Below are 25,690 nucleotides of genomic sequence, written 5' to 3'. Positions count from 1 at the left end.
CTCCAAAAAGACTAAAGCTCCCCAATTTTTTTAGTATTTTTTTTTGCCAAGACCACTACTATCAGGTTCTCACACTGAAAATGGGAAAGAAATTCCTTTGTTTCTGGCAGCAGGAGGGGAAAAAAGCAGCCATTTTGAAATAAGCCCACAGCATTCAGTTCCCAGACCCCCATTCGGAGATCAGAATCTAGGCACATGCTACATCCCCAGCCCTTTTTATTTTCTACTTTGAGACAGGATATTACTAAATTCCAGGATGTCCTTGAACTTGAATTCTCCCACCCCATCCTCTTGAGTAGCTAAGACAACAAGTATGCACCATGCACCACCATGCCCATCCATTCTTTTTTTGTTGTTGTTGTTACTGGAGATTGAACCCAGAGGCACTTAACCACTGAGCCATATCCCCAGTCCTTTTTATTATTTTCATTTTGAGACAGAGTCTTGATAAATTGCTTAAGCTCTCGATAAATCGCTGAGGCTGGTCTCAAACTTGCAATTCTCCTGTCTCAGCCTCCAGAGTCCCTGGGGGATTATAGGCATACACCACTGTGCCCAGCTCTGTTATGTCCTTTTAAACAAGAGCTACCAAAAAATATATACTGTACCAGAGTCTATCAAACTCAAGTTTTACTAGAGCAAATAAACCTGAAGGACGGGAAATATCCAAAATCCAGTCCTCTGGCCTCACTTAACATTCTCACCTAAAGAGGAAGGTTGACAAAGAAGCATTTGTGAAGGTCACAGCCCAGGTTTATAGATTCATTAACAGACTCAAACCCAATTACAGGACTACAAAATCCTTCCATCCCCCTAACACCTTACCATTAATAGGGCTCCTGTATAACAACAGATTACATGTCTCAGACCTAATTTAAGAAGTTTCTAAGGAATTCCTAAGGCAACAAGGGAGGCAAAAACAAGGACACCAGGGGAAATTTTAGCCTCTGATACCTGCAGCTGCAGCTACAGCAAATAACAAACACTGCCTAACCCTTAGTCAGATAAACATAAAATCTTACTCTTAAGGATTATTTACCTCAGTTCGTTTTACCCAATACATCATACTCAGCTTTCAACAACAACAACAAAAATTACAAAGCACACTAGAAGATAAAAACCACAGAGCCAGAATGAAATATGGCAGAAATGTTAAAAATACAGGATGAATATCCTAATTGTTCCAAGAAAAGTTGACAACATGCAAGAACAAAGGGGTAATGAAAGCAGAGACAGAAACTCAAATAAGAGTAAAAAGGTGGGCTGGGGATGTGGCTCAAGCGGCAATATGCTCGCCTGGCATACGTGCGGCACTGGGTTCGATCCTCAGCACCACATAAAAATAAATATGTTGTGTCCACTGAAAACTGAAAAATAAATATTAATAAATTAAAAAAAAAAAGAGTCAAAAGGTAAAGTTAGAGGGCTTGAGATGTAGCTTAGTGGTAGAGTACTTGCCTAGTAAGCACAAAGCCCTGGGTTCAATCCCCAATACCACCAAAAAGGGGCAGGGGGGGAAGTTAAAAAATCAAAAGCAGTACAACAGAAATTAGAGGAAATACAGCTAAAGAGATGTCAGTGGAAACTTTCAAAACTGAAATGTGAAAAAAAGACATGAAAAGGATAGAACAGAGGGCTGGGGTAGAGCACTTGCCTAGCAAGCACAGGCTCTGGGTATCATGACCAGTAGAGGAGGAGGGAAAAAAAAAAAAAAAAAGTACCTACAAGAACTGTAAGACAATTTTAAAAAGGCATAATGTGAATACCAGAAAAACAAGAAATATTTCAAGCAATAATAAATTCCTCAAAATTAAGAATCTCCCGAAATTAAGAGATACCAAATCATAGATCCAGGAAGCTCAGAAAATTCAACAAGAATAAACATTTAAAAAAAAAAACCAAAAAACAAAAAACTGATACTACACAAATCATATTCAAACTGCAGAAAAATCAAAGGCAAACAGCACTACTTATTACAGCAAAAGGTTCCAAGCACTAGATAAATAAATTTGATAAGCCTCTTAGCCAGAACCACTAAATAAATTATGGTAGCCATACAAAAGAATATCACTTATCTGGCTCTATTTTTTAAAAGTATCTCTGGTTCACTAATTTGCAATATTCCCCAAGGTAAATAGGTAATCAAAAAAGCAAAATACAGAACCATGCATAATCACTAGATAATATTATCTTATAGGACCACCTTTGTATATGTGGTTCACTCTTCACCCAAAACACCTTTGTTATGTGACACATGAGTTTAACACTAGATCTATCCTGAAAAAATAAAGACCAAAAAAACCACTAAATTGACTCTGGAGAAAGCAGAGAACAGAGAGGTCAATAGTCACTAAGTTGAAAACTTATTTTTTAACTGTATGTACCCTTTTTTCTATACCTTTTTGAATTTTTTACTATATGAACATATTTTTACTCAATAAATTATATATTAATTATATATTTACTCTATAAAATTTCTTCTACAGCTATACATGATGGTACACATGTCTATAATCCCAGTAACTCAGGAGGCTGAGGCAAGAGAATCACAAGTCTGAGGCCAGCCTCAGCAATTCAGAAAGATCTTGTCTCAAAATTTAATAAAATAAAAAGGGTTGGTGATGCAGCTTAGTGATAAGATTCCCTTAAGTTCAATGCCCACTATTGGAGAAAAAAAAATTCTTACCAAATGTTTTTCATGCTTGATGCTTACAATCAAGCAAAATACACTGTTAAGCATTTTACTAAAATGGGGAGGAAGCCGTGTGCAGATTTACTGAAATGGGTGTGGGGGGTGCCCAGAAAAGTTTCTAGAAAGTGAAACAAAATAAATTTATATACTTTATATTAATCAGCCTATGGTATTTTTTTATGACAGCATGAGCTGGATAAGACATTCACACAGTGACAATAAATGGGAGAAGGATCGTTTGTCACCACTGGAGTTGACTATTATTCCAAATCTTTATTCTGAAAATAAGTAATTTTCACCCCATTTGATGATGGAAAATTCTTCTTTACAGAAGAATTCTGACTCAATAAATTTAAGGCTGACAATTAGGAAAACCACCTTTCTGTAAAAACCCTCAATAAAATAACTGACTTAGGCAAGGATCATCCATAAGTGAATACTAACTTATCAGGTGACAGGATGCTGGGGAACAAGATATTTTCAGGACATAAAAGTTTTAACCCCACAATTTATTGCTGGTTTAAAAAGGAATAAAACATATCTTTAAGCTGGGCATGGTGATGCTTGCCTGAAATTCCAGCAATTCTGGAGGCTGAGGCAAGAGGACTGCAGGTTCAAAGCCAGCCTCAACAACTTAGCAAGCCCCTAAGCAACTCTAAATAAAAAATTAAAAAGGATTTGGGATGGGATTCAGTGATTAAATATGCCAAATTCAATCCTGGGTACCAAAACAACCACAATAAAAACGCTCACTCTTTCTCCTATCTTCTTTTTTCTTTCCTTTGGTGGTGCTGGGGACTGAACCCAGGGTCTTGTGAATTCGAGGCAAGCACTCTACCAACTGAGCTACATCCCCAGCCCTTATATACACATGCTTACCAAAAAATTGTATGAAATTGCATGGCCCCCATCTTTTTTTTTTTTTCAATACATCTTTTTTTTTAAGTTGTAGATGGACACAATACCTTTATTTTATTTTTATGTGGTGCTGAGGATTGAACCCAGTGCCTTCCACATGTGAGGCATGTACACTACAACTAAGCTACAACCCCACCCCATAGGCCCCATCTTAATCAAATAATTAAACAAGTAACCTTGCCATCACTAGCAATAACTTATGTTTTAGTCTTTTTTGCTACTGTGATTAAAAAAACTGACCAGCACAAATATAGAGGAGGAAAAGTTTATTTGGAGGCTCATGGAGTCAGAGGTCTCAATCCACAGAAGGCTGGCTCCGTTTCCTGGGGCACAAGTGAGACAGAACATCATGGTGGAAGAGTATGGCGGAGGGAAACAATTCATATAATGATCAAAAGCAGAGAGCCACTCCACTTGCCAGACACAAAATTTATACTCCAAAGCCACACCCCCAATAACCCACCTCCTCCATCCTACCCACCTTCAGTCACCACTCAGTTAATCCTTTAGGGATTGGGTTAAGGCTCATCACACAACCATTTCACCTCCGAACCTTTTTTTTTTTTTGGGGGGGGGGGCACTTAAATGCTATTTAATGCCATTTAAGTGAATATGGATGTTTTAATTTTAAAAATTTATTCTAATTAGTTATACATGACAGTAGAATACATTTTGACATATTCTACACAAATAGAGCACAACTTCTCATTCCTCTGTACACATGTATATAGGGTAATATCCTCTGAGCCTTCTTGCATTGTCTCATACACGAGATTTTGTGGGACACATCACATCCAAACCTTAACAACTTATACTAATGTACTTAATTTTTTTTTTATATTTATTTATTTAGTTTTCGGTGGACACAACATCTTTGTTTGTATGTGGTGCTGAGGATCGAACTGGGGCCGCACGCATGCCAGGCGAGCACACTACCGCTTGAGCCACATCCCCAGCCCCACTAATGTACTTTAATATGAAGTATACAACATCACTTGAAATCTTGCCCAAAACTGTTTAATCTGAAGTTAATCAAACCTTTACACTAAACTCCCAGTAGCTTCAGTGTTAATGACGTGAGGGGGAAAAAAGAAAGGTGTGTGTGGTGAGAACTATCATAAATTTTAAAAGACCCAAGAATACATTTTTTGTTTGTGAACTTTAAGGCGATCCTGATGTTTTAAAAAGGTATAAAACACTTTTTAAAATTAAATTAATTGGGAAAAATGAATATGAACTTGGAATACTTGGTATCAGGAATTAACAATTTTCTTAACTAGAATGACAAAGGTGATTTTACTTTTAGCCAGGTGTGGTAGCACAAACCTATAGTCCCAACTACTTGAGAGGCTGAAGGAGTATCACTTGAGCTCAAGAATTCAAGAGTGTTACTTTTAAGAAATGCAGGCTAAAATTGTTTAATGATGAATTATATTCATAACAGTCGTATCAACTGTTTGATCTAGATAGTAGGAATACAAATGAACTGTTCTTTCAACCTTTCTATTGGAAAATTTTCTTAATTAAAAAGTCAGAAAGAGATTAGGGATACAGCTTATTGGTGGTGGGTTTAATCTCCAGCACACACAAAAGATGAAAAAGATAAATAGATAAAATAGGACAGCTGTTGTTACTGTTATTATTTTGGATTTTGCTGGGAGCTCCTCAGCTGAACCTATAAGCCTTATGGACCCAAGGCAATTGCTCTACCACTGAGCATATACCCTAGTCTCTGATTTTTCTGTTTGACCTTAAATATATATATATATATATATATTAATGGTGAGAATATGATGAATTGGACTGCCTGATACACTGCCAGTGCAAAGATAATTTACAAAGTGCTTTCTAAAAAGCACTTTGGAAAAAAATAAATAAATAAATAAAAAGCATTCTGGACATGGGTATTAAAAGTTCAATACATTTGGGTGCAGTGGCCCATGCCTGTAATATCAGCAACTCAGGAGGCTAAGGCAGGAGGATTGTAAGCTGGAGGCCAGCCCCAGCAAATCAGCAAAGCCCTGTTATCAAAATAAAAATAAAAAGAAGAAGGATTGGGGATGTAGCTCAGTGGTAAAGCACCCTGGGTTCAATCCCTAGCACCAAACATATACATACATGAATACTATGACCTAGTAATTTTTCTTCAGGAAATATATCTTAGGAATATAAACGCAGATAAAAATTAAAAATATTGGGTCAGCTACTCACACAGCTAAGGCAGGAGAGTTCAAGGTTAGCCTTGGCAACTTAGCAGCAAGATCCTGTCTTAAAAAAATAAAGACAGCTGGGGATGTAGTTCAGCGGTAAAGTTTAATCCCCATTATAAAAAAAGGAAAAAAAATATGTAAAGATCTACATTCAATATTATGTAGCGGGGAAATATAAACAACTTATGGTTAAGTCAGGTAATATAGTCTTTAAAAGAGTATTTGAAGCCAGATGTGATGGCCCATGCTTGTAATTCCAGCTAAAGGAAGGCTAAAGGCAAATCATAAGTTTGAAGCCAGCCTGGGCAATTTAGTAAGACCCTGTCTCCATATAAAAAATAAAGGACTAGGGATGTGGCACAGTAGTGGAGTACTCCTGAGTTTTATCCTCAGTACTGTCACCTCAAAAGAATATTTAATGCCACGAAGAAAACACAATAAAAATTTAGAGGAGTTGGGGGTGGGGATGTGGCTCAAGCGATAGCGCGCTCACCTGGCATGTGCGAGACATTGGATTTGATCCTCAGCACCACATAAAAATAAAATAAAGATGTTGTGTCCACAAAAAACTAAAAAAATTCTCTTAAAAAAAAATTTAGAGAAAAAAATACAAATTAGTATATACATTTAAATCCTGTATAATAAAAAAAGATGCTGATATCAATTGCTATCTGATGAAAGATGGTAGCATCACCTTTGTACATTTTTTCCCCTAAATTCTCATAGAAAAGCCAAAAAATAGGAATGTCTTATGTTCCAATGGATATTAATGAGCTACACACTCTTATTCTTATGGTCATATCCCTGATTTTGTCAATTAAAACTGCACCACCAAAAACTCAACTTCTAAAATCAATTCCAATTTTTCCAGATTCCTAACCTCCTTGGACTAAAAGTTCACTTCCTTTAGTACTCCAAACTTAGTGTTAACTGGCTTCATCATGACCACTCTCCCTCATTATCAATCATTTCTAAAGTCCTAATGTGGGCTGGGGTTGTGGCTCAGTGGTAAAGTGCTTGCCTAGCAGGCGTAAGGCACTGAGCTCGATCTCCAGCACTACATTAAAAAAACTAAATAAACAACCTAAAGGTACTGTGAACATCTAAAACTAAAAATATTTTTAAAATAAAAATTAAAAAAAATAAAGTCCTAATGTCCCTCCTCATTCAGTTTAGATTCCATGGATATTATTATAATCATTCTCTGGCAAAATACTCTTAACCTTGATGCTTTCTTCCATCATGGTACTCACATAAAACCCCAAAGCTAGTTAACTCATTTCCCAAATAACAACAACAACAACAAAAAACAAAAACAAAAACAAAAAAAACACACACAACAACTATGTGTCCTCCCCAAGCACCACAAGAAATAAGGGGGGTGACGACGACAACTCAACCATCATTAATTGGTCTCATGTTAAAATGAAGACCACAAGTCCAAATGAAATTTACAATTGCTCTAAGTGTCTACTCCTATTAAAGATTAATCCCTTCACTTGTTCTGTGAAAATCATCCCCTCTGTTCTTTTCAAGGACTTTGCACCTTCCCTGGCAATCTGGGGGGGGGGGAGGGGGACTTTGTAATTACTCTTTAACATAATCAATTTCCCCTGTTTATCAACATTCTGTTCCTGTTAGAGGAGAATCTCCTTAACAGAGTAAACCATAGTTGCCGTTTTCCTAACTTCATAGTCTCTCAGCAACCCACTCCATTCACACATCCATCCGTCTTCACCATTCCAATAATAACACTTGTCAAGGTCATTAATGATCACCATGTTGTAAGCTCAATGGTCATGACAAGGCAGACCACTGCCTTTTCTTGACTTCAGTTATACCACACACCTCATGGTTTCCTAACACAACAACTAATAACTCACTCCCCTTATCCTCTGCTGGTTCTCTTCAGTTCAACTTCAAAATGTACAAAGGGCCCAGAACAAAAACCAGAACTTCATCATAGAACCTCACCTTTTCTTGCAAATTTCTCTTAAAATCGCAGATTTAGACTTTAAATATATCATATAAATATATATACACGTTTATATGTGTGTTCTATGTGTGCCAAACCTATCTCCAGACTTCCAGACTGATAGATTCAACCACTTGTTAGATTCAACCACTTGTTATTTTCCCAACTTAAAACCTAACAAAAACAAAGCAAATTTCTTTTTTTTCTGGTACTAGGAATCAAATCTACGGCTGAGAAAGCCCTTTAAAGGAGACAAGCCAGGTGCAATGGCACATGCATGTAATCCCCAGCAATTCAGGGGCTGAGGCAAGAGGATCACAAACAAGTTCAAAGACAGCCTCAGCAATTTTGCAAGGTCCTAAGCAACTTAGTGAGATCCTGTCTCAAAAAAATAAAAAGGGCTAGGGATGTGGCTCAGTGGTACCTGGGTTTAATCCCAGGTACCAAACAATAAAGGAGACAAACAGTTGGCCTTTATTTTTGCAATTCCCCTTCTAAAATACAGAAATCTTGTTGGGACTTCTGGCAGTCATTTTGAAAGTTTTGTTTGTTTTTAAATTTTTTTTTAGTTGGACACAATACCTTTATTTTTATGTGGTGCTAAGGATAGAACCCAGTGCCTCGCCCATGCTAGGCGAGCACTCTACCGCTGAGCCACAACCTCAGCCCCATTTTGAAAATTTAACGACAAAAGTCACACCCTATAAGAATGGTAAACTGAATCTCAGATGCAGGCCAGGCTCAGTGGTGCAAGCCTATAATCCCAGGCTGACACAAGAGTATTATGAGTTCAAATCCAGCCTCAGCAATAGCGAGGTGCTAAGCAACTCAGTGAGACCTTGTCTCTAAATATTAAAATACAAAATAGGGCTGGGGATGTGTCTTAGTGGTCCAGTGTACATGAGTTCAATCCCTGGTACAAAAAAAAAAAAAAAAAAAAAAAAAAAAATGCAGTAACACTGCAAAGTCCCCAACCAACAATCCTGGAATACATTCCTCTAGATTTTACTTCTTTCCCTTTCTTTCTTTTGTTCTTTCTTACTTTTTTTTTTTTTTTTTGGTGTATGTGTTGGGTCCTGGGGATTGAACCTAGGGCTTTGCACACCCTAGGCAAGCGCTCTAATAATGAGCTACATCACCAGCCCTCTTATTTTGAAACTGGGTCCACCTAAGTTACCCAGGCTGGCTTAGAATTTTTGATCTTTCTGCCTCAGCATGTACCACCTCAGCTGGCCCAAACTTTTCTTATATAAACCACTATTAATTTCTTTTTGTTATATCCAGCAAACTCAGTCCCTAACTCTTAGATCCTTTTTCCTCACTCTCCTTACCTCTTGTTGAGATCTCCAGTCTCAATTCATTATCCACAGTTATCTTATTAAAAACACAATCTTAGGATGGGGATGTAGTTCAGTAGCAGAATGCCTGCCTGGCATGCATAAGGACCTGAGTTTAATCCCCAGCATCTATCTCTATCTCTCTCTTCTCTCTCTCTCTCTCTCTCTCTCTCACACACACACACACACACACACACGTAATAATGATAAGTTTAAACACACACACACAAAACTTGTCCTTTGCTTTAAACACTCCAATGGTGTTCAGAGTCACTTAAAATCCAAATTCTTTATCCTGGAATTTGGATTTTAGAAAGTTTAATATGATCTGACTCCCCATCTACATCTCCAGCTTCATCTTTTACCATACTCTTTCCTTGCTCACAATACTGCACCCACAATGTCTGTTGCTTAAACAAAGCAATCTCATATTCTACTTTAAGATCTTGATGTTGTTTCCACTAATTTAGAATATTCTTCCCTCTAGAGACATGGCTTTGTCATTCAGATATCAAATTAAGCCTAAAATCTTAGAAAAGACTTTTCTGTTACCCAATCAAAAGTAACTGATTCAGGGGCTGGGGCTGTAGCTCAGTGGCAGAGTGCTTGCCTAGCATATGTGAGGCACTGGGTTCGAGCCTTAACACCACATTAAAAAAATAATAATAAAAACATTTTGTCTATCTCAACTACATAAAAAAATATTTTTAAGTAACTGATTCATTTCACCTATACAATATTATTCCATTTCTCTGCACTGCATTTCAAATGTTTATTTTTCTGTCTGACACTATATCCCCAGCACATATTGTGATGCCCAGCATAAAGAGCCCTCAAATATTTGTTAATAAATTAAGGATTGCTTGGCACTGATGAAGAAAAGATAGATGAACCATGACACTTATCTTTGAGAAGATCAGAGTCTACTAAAGAAACAACTAAAACATATTAAAAATTACAGACTTGAGCTGGGCACAGTGGTGCACACCTGTAATCCCAGCAATTCAGCAGACCCTGTCCCACCACTAAAAAAAAAGGCGGAAGCAGCAGCCCTAAGGATGTAGCTCAATGGTGGAGCACTCCTGGGTTCAATCCCTAGTACTTCAAAAGAAAAAGTTAGACTTGAAAGTACCAAAATTAAGTTGCATCTCTATGTTTGAAAATTTTCATTGAGATGGGAGTCTCACTACATTGCCCAGGCTGGTCTCCAACTCTGCTCAATCAACCATCCCAAGGCAGCCTCCCAAGTAGCTGGAACTATACATATGCACAAACAACCTAGCTCACAGATAAAATCTGTTAAAGAAAAGGATTATCTGTAGGGATGGAATTACAGATAACCTTTATTGTAATTTCTTTTGTTTTCCAAAATTCTGTAACAAGCAAATGTGTTGTTTTTATACTCAGAGAAATTGGCTATTCATTTAAAAGGGAAAAGCAATTAAATCTCCATTCTTCATTATATAATGAATACCAGCTATCTTTATGCATATAAGAGTGATCATCCTCATATATGACTAGGTCAATTCCAATTTATCCTCTATCAGTGAAAGGATTATTCCTAAAATACTCCCTCCATGAGATTAAACTATACAAATACCTATAATTAGATGTTTGTTATCTCACTGCCTTATTGGACCATAATATAATACCAAGGACCATGTCTGTTTCACTAACATAAATGGCATTTGATAAATATCTGATAATGAGAAATAATGTAAGCTAAAAAAAAATGAAACAAACAAAAGCCACAAAAGGATACATATATCACATAAAGGACCAGGGATATAGCTCAGGGGTAGAGCACTTCCCTAGCATATATAAGGCCCTATACTATATTTCCTAGTATCAGAAATCAAACAAAACAAAACCAGATGTTATATATACTAAATAAATGTCCCATGAGATTTTCAAAGGGGACAACTACAAATTCAAGCAAAAGTTTCCCTTCTCACCATCTTGCCTGCCAGTTGTTTTCCTTTGGGCACTAGGAACTAAACAGGGACACTCCACCACTGAGTTACATCCTTAGGGCCCCCTTCCCTCACTTATTTGAGACAGTCTTGCTAAATTGCTGAGGCCATCTTGAGCTTGCAATCATCTTGCCTTAGCCTCCCAACTCACTGTGATCACAGGTGTGGGCCGCAGTGCCCAGCTGTTTCCCAGTTTTTGTTTTGTTCTGTTTGTACCAGGGATTAAATTTGGGGCACTCAATCACTGAGCCATATCCCCAACTGTTTTCTGTATCTTATTTAGGGAGAGGGTCTCACTGAATTGCTTAGCACTCCGCTAAATTGCTGAGGCTGCCTTTGAACTCGCAATCCTCCTGCCTCAGCCTCCAGAGCCCCTGGGATTACAGGTGTGCACCACTGTGCCAATGCTTCCTAGGTGACTTGAATATTCCATTATCCCAAATCAAGATCTATGGAACAGAAATCCAACTTGACCTGGAGACAATCTTTATCAAAACATCCTTTTAGTCTCGAAAGCAAGATAAAAGATATTACCTGGGCTGGGGATGTGGCTCAGTGGTAGAGCATTTGCCTAGCACGTGTGAGGCCCTGGGTTCAAACCTCAGCCCCACATAAAAATAAATAAAGGTATTGTGTCCAACTACAAAAAATAATAATAATAATAATAAATATTAAAAGATATTACCTTCGTGGTGGTTGAGATACAGTCCCTGGAGCTTAAGAAAATCCCTAACTGGTTCAAGAAAAGTAGTACTTCCTGCTTACCAGTAATTTGCTAAGAAAAGGAGAATGAAATGTAAGTTAGGTCTCTGTCCTCAGTGACTCTTTATGGGCAGCTGGAGATAAAGCACCTAACAAAGTAAACACCTAAGTACATAATCAAAGTAATAATCAATGGCTGGAGATGTAGTTCAGTGGCAGGGCACTTGACAGCAAGCACAAGGCCACGGGTTCAATCCCCAACACTTCCAGGAAGGAAGGAAGTTGCAAGCAAGCAAGCAAGCTAGCTAGCTAGTTTACAACTAAATCCAGAGACCAAAAAATGTCTGACATACAACAATCTTAAATTTCAACAAACACCAATGAGCACTCAGTATATACCACTCTCACACATAAAACCCAAAATTCTTGTATATGTGCACCAGCAAGAAACTGGAAATAGCCTAGTGGCTTGGGAGGCTGAGGCAGAAGGATTACAAGTTCAAAGCCAGTCTCAGCAACTTAGCAAGGCCCTAAGCAAATTGCAAGACTATCTCAAATTAAAAAGAAAGGTCTGGGGACATGTCTCAGTGATTAAGCACCCCTGAGTTCAATCCCTGGTACCAAAATTAAAAAAAGAAAGGAAAGAAATTGGAAATAGCTCTAATAGACTGATGCATTAACTGGGCACATCTTTACAAAACTAAGGAACTATACAGCAAGAAAGGAAGCACAAAATGTTTTATCAGCAGCTGAAAAGCAATAACATTAGACAACTCACAATTATGACAATTCCAAATAGAATAGTTCATTTGAAACAAAGAAGTCTAAAAGAAAATCACCCAGAGCAAAGATTACAGAAAGACTTGCAGTAACGGGGCTGGGGTTGTGGTTCAGTGGTAGAGCGCTTACCTAGCATGCATAAGGCACTAGGTTTGTTCCCCAGTACTACATTAAAAAAAAAAAACAACCAAAAAAAAAAAAAAACCCGAAATAAACAATAAAGTTTAAAAAAAGAAAGAAAGAAAGGCCTATGCTAAACTTACAAAAAGACCTCTTTTCTGCCGGGTGCCATGGTGCATGCCTGTAACCCCAGCGACTCCAGAGGCTGAGGCAGGAGAATTGCAAGTTCAAAGCCAACCTCAGCAATGTGGAGCGCTAAGCAACTCAGTGAGACCCTGTCTCTAAATAAAATACAAAATAGGGCTGGGGATGTATCTCAGTGGTCCAGTGCCCCTGAGTTCAATTCCCAGTACCAAAAAAAAAACCTCTTTCCCCAGCAGCTCCAAAAATTTTGATACCTAAAAGTTGGGAAACAGTGACCCACACTGTAATGCTACTCGAGGGAATGGGACAAAGATTGCAAATTCAAGGTCATCCTCAGCCACTCTGTGAGACCCTGTCTCAAAAAAAAGGGGGCTGAGGATGTAGCTCAGTAATAGAGTGCCCCTGCGTTCAATCCACAGTACTGGGGCAGGCTGCGGTTGAATACCCATTGAAGATTTGGGGCAAGTATCTTTTAAAATATCACCACGCCTACTACTACTACTAGGCAACTTGCTGAAAAGAAAAAGATAAATAAAAGTTCTCAAGGAGCTTAACGACAGTCTATCAGGAGCAGAAGTAAATAAATAAATTAAATTACCAATAATAAAATAAGTACTTTAATAAAGTCTGACAGTGGCACAAATAATCCCAACTCACAAAGCTGAGGCAGCAGGTTTACAAGTTCAAGGCGAGCCTCAGAAACAGCAAGACTGTCTCAAAAGGATGTGGAGAAGGGGAGGGATCATGGTAAAGAACCCCTGGGTTCAATCCCCAGAATTGATATATATAAAGAACTGGAACAATAGGATATCACAATTTTTTTAAATGCTGAGGAAAAGTTACAGATGTATATTATAATTACGAAAAGTTTCTTAGACTTTCAAAAATCTAATGTAAAAGTGTTTTTGCACTCAAAGATACTATAAAAACATAAATATGTGGCGGATGCCTGTAATACCAACAACTCGGGAGGCTAAAACAGAAGATGACAAGTGAGACCAGCTTCAGTAATTTAGTAAGACCCTTAGCAACTTAACAACAGCTTTTCTCAAAATAAAAAATAAAAAGGGGGCTGGGGATGTGGCTCAAGCGGTAGCACGCTCGCCTGGCATGCGTGCGGCCCGGGTTCGATCCTCAGCACCACATACAAAAACAAAGATGTTGTATCCGCCGAAAACTAAAAAATAAACATTAAAATAAAATAATAATAATAAAATAAAATAAAATAAAAAGGGCTGTAATGTAGCTCTGTTGGTAAAGCACTCCTGGCTTCAATCCCCAGTACCATCCTTGCCTCAAAAAGCAAGAAACAGATATTGAGTATAAGTTACTCTTTTTACAATACCAGCAATGTCTGAAAGGAAAGAACTAATTTCAAAATCCTGTGCCACCAACAAGTTCTCATACTAGTGGATTGCTAGGTTTCAAAAGGTAAAGTTACTGGAGCTTGGGTTGTGTGTGGCTCATTGGTAGAGCGCTTGCCTAGCATGTGTGAGGTACAGGGTTCAATTCTCAGCACCACATATAAATAAATAAAATAAAGGTACATCAACAACTAAAAAATATTTTTTAAAAAAGGAAAGTTACTTAATTGTTTCGGGCTGAAACTTTCTGGTCTATGAAACAAGAATAACAAATCTCATAAAGCTGTCATATATGTATATATGTATATAAATAAAAAGGTTCAAGTAGATATTTAATTATATAGATATTTTAAATTTGTAGTAAAAGCAAAGAACCTAGGAGAGGAAAAAGGAAAAGAGGTTTTTTTGTTGTTTTTTTTTAAGCAAACTACTGGGGATCAAACCCAGGGCCTCCTAAGTATCACTGAACTATATCCACAGGCCCCAAAAAAGATTTTGAATAAAATGAAGTTCTCCCACCTTTTGAGAATCACAATTACACAACAATAGGGATGTCAAATGGATGTGACCAGCTGTGTTCTGGTTTATAAGATCCTTTTTCTTTTCTTTTCTTTTTGGTGGTGGTGGTGGTACCAGGGATTGGACCCAGGGGCACTTTAATCACTGGAGCTACACAACCCCAGTCTCTCCTCTTTGTTAGAGTCAGGGTCTCACTAAATTGCCAAGGCTGGCCTCAGCCTTCAGAGCAGCTATTGCATACAGGTATGTGCCACATACACCCAACCCAAAACCCAATTTTGAAATCCCTTACCCTAAGGATCCAGAATTACATACCATAGGATTACAATCTGGATTCCTTGGTCCAGTTCCAGAAAGAAAGCCAAAACTCTATTGAAAGCCTCCCAAATAAACTTTTCTTTTTATAAAGGTAACATTTTTACACAAACTTTTTTTCAATTTAACCCTGACAAGACCCACATATATCCCTTTGTATTCCCTTTGGCCACCAGCCCCGTGGGTTTTTGCACACAGAAGACAAAGAAATACTATCAGAAGTATTCTGGCCTTAGCCAGGCATGGTGGTACATGCCTATAATCCTAGCAACTGGGAAGGCTGAGGCAGGACAAGTTTCAGGCCAGCCTCAGAAACTTTAGGGAGCCCCTGTCTCAAATTAAAAAGGGCTGGGCTCAATGACACCCTGTAATTGCAACAGCTCAAAGACCTCTTCAGCAATGAAGTGAGAACCTAAGCAACTTGGCAAGACCCTGTCTGAAAATAAAAATTAAAAGGGCTGGGGATGTGTCTCAGTGGTTAAGTGTCCCTGGGCTCAATCCCCTGGTACCCAAAAATAAACAAATAAAATTAAAAGGTCTAGAGCACTAAAGTGCTCCTGGGTTCTTTTCCCCAGTACCACTGAAAAAAAAATTTTAAAGTATTCTAGCCCTGAGGCAGGGATCCTGGCTCAGTGGTAGAGCACTTGCCTAGCATGTGTGAAGCACTGGGTTCAAGTTTCAGCAGCACATATAAATAAATGAATAAAATAAAGGTCTATCAACATCTTAAAAAAAAAAAAAGTATTTTAGCCCTAATCCTGAATCTTTTGAGTCATATTCACATTTAGCAATCACTAAACCACTGAAGGTAAGTAACATTCATAATCCAGAACAATAAGCAGAATATGAAAACAGCTAAATTTCACATCTAACAGCTATCCATTCACTATATAAATTTAATATATCCCAAACATTGTTCTCTAAGCACTATATACATTTACACTTCCCACGTGTTCTTTCTTTTTCCTTAAGTACTGGGAAATAAACTCAGAGTCAGTTAACCACCGAGCCACATCCCAGATTTCTTATTTACATTTTGAGATAGGGTCTCTCTAAGTCCTTGCTGAGGTTGGCCTTGAACTTGCTATCCTCTTGCCTCAGCCTCCAGAGTTACTTAGATTACAAAATGTGCAAACCACCCTCACCTGGTTTCATAGATTTATTAGATAAAATATTGAGACATAAGAGTCAGTACTTGGGCTAGGGTTGTGGCTCAGTGGTACAGCGCTTGCCTAGCATCCATGAGGCTCTGAGTTCGATCCCCAGCACCACACAAATTAAATAAACAAAATAAAGGTATTGTGTTCCATCTACAACTAAAAAAAGTATTTAAAAAAAAAAAAATGTCAGTACTCAAACCAGGCAATGGTGGCACATGCCTGTGATCCCAGAAGCTCAGGAGGCTGAGGCAGGAGGATCTCAAATTCAAAGCCAGCCTCAGCAATTTAGTGAGATACTAAGCAACTTAGTGAGACCCTGTCTCTAAGTGAAATATAAGAAGGGTTGGGTATGTGGCTCAGTGCTTAAGTGCCCCTGGGTCCAAAACCCAGTACCCCACCCCCCACCGCAAAAAAAAATCAGTACTCAGGTAGAAAAAGGCTTGACTTAAAATCTAGAAACCTGCACTCTAAATCACTAAATTTACTATATTTCAGAAACTAAATATCTCTGCCTCTTGGCAAGCTGAAGTTCTTGTTTTGAGAGAGAGGGAAAAAAGGACACATTTAAATATTCAATATTCATTTGTCACCTTCTTTCTTATTTTTTTTGGTGCTGGGGATCAAACCCAGGACCCTCAAGCATGCCAGGCAAGTACTCTTCCACTGAGCTACATCCCCAGGCTGTCACCCTCTTTCATACGAAGTCTTATTAGCATTCAGCTTTTATGGTACTATTTATGCAAAGGATAGTTCCACAAAACATCTCTTTATTACATCTGGAGTAAATTGGTATACAAAAACCCTGGGTTCATCATTAACAGTTCTATGTTGCTAAGCAACAACCAACCTTTGGGCTTTGGATTCCTATCTTATAAAGAAAGAATTTGGCCCAAAAATTTGGTGCTAAAATTCAATATATTTTGGCCTTTTTCTATGACACTTACTGTATTTTTATTTATTTATCTTTTTGAGTACTGAGCCCAGGAGTGCTGGAGCCCTTTTTATTTAGACAAGTTGCCCAAGTTGCCCAAGCTGGCCTCAAACTTTTGATCCTCCTGCCTTAGCCTCCCCAATGGCTGGGACTACCAGCATGTATAACACCCAGCCATTATTAAACAAGATATTGAAAGGCATCTTTTGAAAACTTTCAAAAATAAAAGTCACATAATATATACTCATATCTGTGCTTTTATTCAAACATACTGAAAACTAATCTGTGATATTAGAAATCAAGAATATAACTGTGTAGGAAAAGCCTTATGGGGCTGGTAACATTCTGTTTCTTGATTTGGATACTAGAAACTCTTTGTATCTTTTACTTTGATATGAAAAAGGGCAGTTTTTCTCCAAAAATAACATGATGTAATTGCACAACTATGTTTGAGTATATAAGAGCTGTGCAACCTTTCTAAATACGTAAATGTATTTCTAGACAAATCTTTTAATCCCTCTGCTCACTAATTTTGATTCAGGTACCTACAGATCATTCCTGTACTCCTATAATTCCTTTGAAACTGTTTCCTGAAACGTGAGGCCAGTCTTAACTTTCCTTTAGAACTTAGCTCAAATAGGGCACAGTGGCGCACCCCTGAAATCTCAGTGGCTAGGGAGGCTGAGGCAAGAGGATCTCGAGTTCAAAGCCAGCCTCAGCAAAAGCAAGGCACTAAGCAACTCAATTGAGACCCTGTCTCTAAATAAAATACAAGCCGGACGCAGTGGCTCACACCTGTAATTCCAGCAGCTCTGGAGGCTGAGATAGGAAGATCGAAAGTTCAAAGCCAGCCTCAGCAATGGCAAAGTGCTAAGCAACAAAATAGGGCTGGGAATATGGCTCAGTGGCCAAGTGCCCCTGAGTTCAATCCCTGGTACAAGGGGAAAAAAAAAAAAAGTGGGGAGAGTCTGGGGATGTTGCTCAGTGTTAAATGCCCCTGGGTTCAATTCCTGGTACAAAAAAAAAAAAAAAAAAAATCAGTTCAAGAACATACATCCACAGAATTCCCAAAGCATGCATTCGCTGTATCTAGTTTTTGTTATTGTTGTTGTTGTTGTTTTGTTTTTGACTTTTTGTTTTGCAGTTGCTGGGGATAGAACTCAGGGCCTTGTACATACTAAGAAGGTGCTCTACCACTGAACTACAGCCCCCAAGCCCCACTTTTTAATGGTAAAGCAAAATATGAAATATAGTCTAAAAGTATTACTTGCACAGGATTTGATGTTTTAACCCAATCTATAAGCTATTCTGTGCTCATCCCACTCTAGAGCCCCTTAAGGTACACTATTTAAATAAGTTACAAAGAAATATAACTTATATCAATGCTAAAAGAAAAAATAATTTCTACTCAAGAAAAGTGTTCAAAACTCTCGTTACACCATATTTTGGATATAATTTTACCTTTTTTCCTTTACATCAAAGGAAGGGCTTGGAGACGTAGCTCACTAGTAGAGCACTTGCCTAGCATGTGCAAAGGCCCTGGGTTCAATCTTCAACACCACACCAAAAAGAAAAATGTTTAAAAGAAAAACAGTAAAAAGGATAAGCACGGACTGGGGTTGTGGCTCAGTGGTAGAGTGCTTGCCTAGGACGTGGGAGATGCTGGGTTCCATCCTCAGCACCACATAATAATAAATAAATAAAGGTATTGTGTCCAGCTACAACTATATGGTAAGCTTAAACTTCTGAAAACAAAAACAAAATATTCAAAGCCAGATTTTTTTTATACCTTGTCCATCCTTTAGATAGACAATATAATGCATATTTTAAAACATTAACTGTCTTACATGTTCTTCTAAACTAGCCTTGTGTGGTGTTGCATGCCTGTAATTCCAGAAGCTCAGGATGCTGATGAGGCAGGAAGATCCTAAGTTCAAAGCCAGCCTCAGCAACTGAGCAAGACCCTGTCTCAAAATGAAAAGGGCTAGGAAGGTGGCTCAGAGGTAAGCACCCTTGAGTTCAAACCACAGTACCAAAAAAAAAAAAAAAAAAAAGTCAGAGATGATGCTATACATTCTATAAGCTGTTAATGTATGGGGGTAAGCAATTCACCAATAATAATAATCTTCCTAAAATGTCAATAGTGCCAAAGTTAAGAAACCAAAAGACTTTCTTGTAGACTTGCAACTGCTTCTATATAATCTAAATTTAAAATGATTTTTAAGAAACTACTTAAATGTTGAAGGAAAAAATAAACTCACAAGAAATTTTTAGGAAAACAATTTGTTTAAACATTCCCTATGAGAAAACTACAAAATGTTAGCAAAGTTCATCTACAATATGAAAAAACTACAGGTATCATATTGCATTATAAAAAAAATGTATGTACACTTATCTAAGTGCATGTTACTTCAATGAGTCTCAAATGATCAAATATTCTGTACTATGAAATGTAAGTTAACCTTTAAATTACAGTTACAATTTATTTCAAAAATTTAAACTGACATTAAATTAGGTTATATTTCAATCATTTAACCAGTTAATTCAAACCAGGCTAAATTATTTTTAAATAATTAAAAGTATGCCTATCCTTGCAAGTCCTGACAGTGTGGAACAATATAAACACAAACAGACCTAGATCCAAATTTAAAAGCTGTATGTGTGCAAATAATTTAAATTATCTGATTCTCAACCATCTATCTAAGAAACAAGAAACCTAACTCAAAGACCTCTACTTAGCAATTAGCAATAGCTGGGTGTGGTGGCGTATGTCTGTAATCCCAACTACTAGGGAGGCTGAGGCAGGAAAATTGTTAATTCAAGGCCAGTCCAAGCAACTTAGTGAGGTCCTATCTCAAAATAAAAACTAAAAAGGACTAGAGATGCAGCTCAGTGGTGAAGTGAAGTTCAATCCCCAAACCAAAAAAATAAAAACCAAACCAAGCACGGTGGAATACACCAGAAATCCCAGTGACCCGGGAGCTGAGGCAGGAATACTGCAAGTTCAAGGTCAGCTTTGGCAATTAAGAACAGCCATAAGCAACATAGTGAAATACTGTCTCAAAATAAAAAATAAGAAGGACTGGGGATGTGGTTCTGTGGTAAAGCACTTGTAGGTTCAATCCCCAGTACCAAAATATGTGTGTGTATACATATACACACGTAACATATAAAATATATACGTATATAATTTAAATATTATATACTTAGTATTATATATTAAAATACATACATAGATACATAGTGGTAGAGATGCCTAGCATATACTAAGCCTGGGTTCAATCCCCAGACCCATGATGGGGGAAAAAAATTGGCACTAGGCATAGTACTGCACACCTAGAATCCCTGCAACTCAGGAGGCTGAGGCAGGAGGATCATAAGTTCAACTCAGCCTCAGCAACTCATCAAGACCCTGTCTCTAATAGAATATAAAAAAGGATTGAGGATGTGGCTTGGTGATTTAAGCACCCATGCGTTCAATCCCTGGTATTATTTAAAAAAAAAAAAAAAAAAAAAAAGAATTCACCTATATAACAACTCATAAAACTGTAAAATACTTTAAATCAATTTTCCACTGCATCAACTTTGGACCATTACTTAAAATTCAGAGTCATTTTTTTTTTAGTTGTAGGTGGGCACAATACCTTTATTTTTTATTTATTCATATGTAGTGCTGAGGATCCAATCCAGCGCCTCACATGCACTAGGCGTGTGCTCTACCGCTGAGCCACAACCCCAGTCCCTCAAGAGTCATATTTAAAAATAAAAATCTGACAGATGAAAGATGAATTTCTAAATACTATCTTACAGAAAAGAGAGCTAGATGGTACTTTCATTTATTTTGAGTAAATAACATTCACATGACTCAAAATTCAAAAGAGGTCTATGCCCTGTAAACAAATACCCTATTCCCTTAAACAGAAGCTACCAATTTTATCAGTTTCTTATGAATCTTTTGACTTTTAATGGAAAATATACATTTTCCCCCTTTTGACATAAATGGTAACTTCTTCCATTCTTTTCTGCACCTTGCTTTTCACATTATAATTATACATAGTAGTGGGATTCATTATGCTACATTTATATATACATATAACATAATCTGATCAATCCTAGAGGCTACATTTTATTTAATTAATTTATTTTTTTGGACTAGGAATTGAAACCAGAGGCACTTAACCACTGCGCCACATTCCCAGCCTTTATTTATTCTTTTTTTTTTTTTTTTGAGATGGGGTCTTGCTAAGTTGATTAGGGCCTCACTAACTTGCTGAGGCTGGCTTTGAACTTGGAATCCTCCTGCCTAAATATCATGAACCGCTGGGATTACAGGCATGTGCCATCATGCCCGGCACTTATAACCTCTTAGGTTCATCAAACATCACCTAATTGACAAAGGCACAAAAAGGCCAAAAAAATTAAAATAAAAATCTCAAATCAACCAATACTCTTAGTAAACACACGCACATGAATTAAACTTTAGTAAACTAGAGAGTTATATCAGGTGATATGATTAAATATTTATTTGATCAGCCACTCAAAATATTACCTTTATACAAAGAAAATATATATGGACTTCAATGAGTTGAGACTATTCAATATAATCTACTTATAAAACTGGGCCCACTAAAATATCCATGAAAAAATAAAATAAGGCTATTTATTGGTTATATTTATTCCAAGATTAAATTATCTGATCCTTTCCTAAATGTTCTTTGCAACTTCCTGGAAGAAGTTTTCTTCCAGATTTACATAAGTAGTGTTCTTTAAAAAAAAAAAAAAAAAGTCTATTTGTTTTTCTTTCATTTTTCTGATACACTGTGATTCTTAAAGAATAGTACTAGTGTAATAATAATATATACTACCATCACAATATAAGAATTTCTGGTAATCTTCAACTCAAGTACTAAGATATCCTGGTGAAAAGTCACCTCACATAAAGCAGAGACCACAGGGATTACCAGTACAGTAATTTATCATTTCTAAAAAAACATTATAAATCTGTAAGTTTCAGAACTGTGCAACCTTACTACAGAAGAATATTTGAGGCTGTTGACAATATTAGCTGCAATCTTTCATTAGAAATATGTAAACTATAAGAATACATTTTCTTATTAAAAAAGTAAAATCTCTGCTACAATGTTTATTAGTATAATAATTTATGACTATTTCTGCATTGTACCTCAAAAATACAAAGTCATCCTTCCATTCAGTTTTGGCAAATGAGCAAATACAGAGGTCAAAGTTCATACACATGCTCTGTAAAACTAATCACACTGCATATACTACTATATTCAATAGGTCTACTTAAATGTCATTTTATTTTTAATCATTTTCTTATGTGTATACTTGGAAAAGTACATGATCACTGTAGATCGGACTTACTATTACTCACCACATACTTAGAATGTTGAATTTCACAAATCATTGCTGACATTATCAAAATACATGCCATAAGAGAAAAAACAAATAGCAATAATCTTGAAAAAAAAATGTGAATCTTAAAAAAAAAAAAATCACTTGCAGGATTTTTTGTTGTTGTTAAATTCAATAACAATCAGAAAAACACCTGGCGTTCTAATTTTGGTATGAAAAACTATACTAATAATTGCATAGTTTTGATTCATATTACTAGTCCATTTTAAATACTTTATATAAATAAAGATGGCCAGCATAATGTGTAAAAATGCTTCAGGACTCAAAAGTGGAGAAGACAATTTTAAAAAAAAATATATATTATGTTGTGCTATGATCTTTTATGCCAAAATAAACTTACTTAATGAAATAAAACCATGTATTTATCTGGTAAAATCCCTTGTTTTTAATTTGCCTATTTTTTGAAAAGTAACAATCAGCTAACTATGAGGGGCATCATAATGAAGTTTCACAGCAGAAGAGTCACACAGGCATTGTCTTAGGAGAGATTCTGACCTATGACTTGTAAACAATATTTTGAAATATGCTGCTCATACACCCCATTATCTTTTCCTACCTAAAAATATTTAATACACCAAACCAGTCGAAAAGCTTTAGATAGCAAAAAAGAGGCCTAGCAATAGGGGTAAGTGGAAAAGAGATAATGATCTAATTTGGAATTAATTTCCTATATCTCCAGTGAAAATTCCCTTGTTCCCCCCTCCCCAAAAGATACTATTCCATTATGCCTCCCCTTATTTCCCAACACCCAGCTATGAGGGAGTAACTCTGAATGTCCTTCTTTCATCAATACTTAAGGACTCTCGTCGCTTCTTCCCTAAGGAAAGGACAGTAAAGGGCTGACAGGCAATAACCCAGAATACCCTTAAAAGTGTGGGCCTCAGGGCTGCGCTGCTCCCCGGATCCAGTTACCACCTCTCCCCTTCCCCCAACCCACTTCCCGGGTTTTCTCAGGCTTGGCCTGCTCCCTCCCCACCCCACAGCCACACTTCCAGCTGTTGCCACCGCCTCGGGTCTCTCTCTAGAGCTCACATCCCGCCGAGGAGTGCTCCCCTCCCCGCCTGCCCCCCAAACCGTGCTCCTCCCGGACACCCGCCCGCGAGACCGTCTATCCCAGGGCCCGGGGAGGGAGGGCAGCTGGAGGAGGAGGGGGAGACTGCTGCTTCCCCACAGGCAGAAGGGCGGCCGCAGGGAGCCGCCCGGGGGATACCGGGGATGTCTGGGTCGCCGCTGGGAGGGCCCTCCCGCCCTGGGCTGAGATGGGGGATGTCCGGGAGTTCATTTCTGACCTCCTCGCTCTTCAGCACCTCCTTGAACTCCCGCTTGATTCGCTGCACCGCGATGTTGGCCATGTCTCCGCCCGCAGCTGATTCGTACCCGCCTCCTCCGCCACAGCTACGACCACCGCCACCGCTGCCACCTCTTCCTCCACCGCCTCCTCCCTCGGTGATTCAGACCCGAGCACACGAACGCTGCCACTGCCGCCCCTGCCGCCGCGCTCCCCTCAGTGTGGAATCACCTCCGCGCCCGGCCACCAAAATGGCGCCGGGTCCGCGCATGCGCACGACGTTGACCCGGCCGGGCGGCGCAGCCGCTCCCGTTGTAGCCCCATACGCCTCCGCCGCGAGCCCGCGCTGCGCCTCGCGTCTGAGCCGGAGCTCCGGCCGCGTGGCTCCGCCCTGCCGGCGCCTGGGGCCGGGAGGGTGTGGCTAGCTGGCTGGCCAGCCCCGCGCGGCCTCCCGGGAGCTCTCCAGCGCCTCCGCCCCTCTTTCTACCCTTGTGATAAGATCCGGGCTCCAGCCCCTGACTTCTGACCGCGAGCTCCAGCCCGACCTGCGCGCCGCCCTGACTCAGACCCACGACCACAGGCTGGACGTGCCTCGCTATCTAGCGTAGGAAAACACTGTTCCAGAACTCGGTCCGGCCCATTGTCGGTTGGTATAGCTCCAGAAAATCCACTGCGGTCGCTTTTGTTCTGGAACCATTGTAATGCCATTATTATTCGATCATCTCAAGGACTCCTAATTATTAAGAATGGTTATTTTTGGTTCCCTTCGGTGTATGAGACAGGTATTCCACGGAGAGGCCCGAGATAGGTTCAGGAGCCAGATGTTGATCTTTGACCAATTTGGATATTAATACCGAGCTGTGGAACTAAAAGCTTGGTTTTTAAACTTGAGTGTGCATCAGAATCCCTAAAGAGCTCGTCAAAAAGCGAATTGCAAGGTCTCATCCCTAGAGTGTGGGGTGGGCCTAAGAATTTACATTTAACAAGCTCCCAGCTGCCGCTCATTCAAGGACCACACTGAGAACCGCTGAATTAACTCGTGAACATTTGTACAGAAGAGAAAATTGGAGAAATAGAAGCTCCTTGGGGGATGGGTTGCGGGAGGGAGAAGATTTACTTCTGAAGCCGAGGCCCTACAAAGGTGTTTGGCGCCAGCAGGCACTCAACAAATATTGAATGAATAAGTGAATAAAGAATAAAGTACTCTGGGCTTGTGGCTCAGTGGTAGAGCGCTTGCCTCTCATTTGTGAGGCACTGGGTTCAATTATCAGCACCACATATAAATAAATGAATAAAATAAAGGTCCAACAACCAAAAATAAAAAGTAGATAAGGCCAGGGTTGTGGCTCAGTGGTAGAGCGCTTGCTTAGCATGCGCTAGAAAATGTTAAAAAGAAAATAAAGAGTAGAATATTCTCAATGGAAAATAAGTTTGAAAGTGGTTGCTTGGGTTTACAGAAAGTAACATGAGAGTGGGGGCGTTGTGGCTCAGTGGTAGGCACTGGGGGGTTGGATTCTCAGCACCACGTGAAAAATAAGTAAAGGGATTGTGTCCATTCTACTAGAAAATTTTAAAAAGTAACATGGTTTGGGTGTTGAATAATACATTTTGGAGTAATAAAGGTTATTTTAGAAGTGACTACTTTGTGCACTTCCTATACCTAGCCAATCAGTAAAGTATCTTATAAAAATATCACATATACTTGATCTTGCAAAAGTAACTAAAACTCCAGGTGAGGTGGTGCACACCTGAAATCCCAGTGGCTCGCAAGGCTGAGACAGGAGGATAGCAAGTTTGAAGCCAACCTCAGCAACTTAACAAGGCTC

The 25,690-nt window shown here is 38.6% G+C and overlaps 1 protein-coding gene across 3 annotated transcripts in view; it reads right to left on the bottom strand.

Annotated features, from left to right (window-relative positions):
• The window catches only part of Ube2k (ubiquitin conjugating enzyme E2 K), a 68,751-nt gene extending 44,586 nt beyond the window's left edge, over positions 1-24,165 (bottom strand). The window contains exon 1 of one of the 3 annotated variants that reach the window (XM_027938569.2): positions 23,866-24,165. In XM_027938569.2, coding sequence (XP_027794370.1) covers positions 23,866-23,928 — 63 coding nt within the window. In that variant the 5' untranslated portion in view covers positions 23,929-24,165. The remainder of the gene's footprint in view (positions 1-23,865) is intronic. The other 2 variants (XM_027938562.2, XM_071614224.1) reach the window with 2 other exon arrangements.
• Positions 24,166-25,690: the final 1,525 nt, after the last annotated feature.

Source organism: Marmota flaviventris, chromosome 7 (genome assembly GCF_047511675.1).
Source record: "Marmota flaviventris isolate mMarFla1 chromosome 7, mMarFla1.hap1, whole genome shotgun sequence".
NCBI lineage: Eukaryota > Metazoa > Chordata > Mammalia > Rodentia > Sciuridae > Marmota > Marmota flaviventris.
Note: the sequence above shows the minus strand (reverse complement) of the source record. Positions and strands in the feature narration are given on the sequence as shown.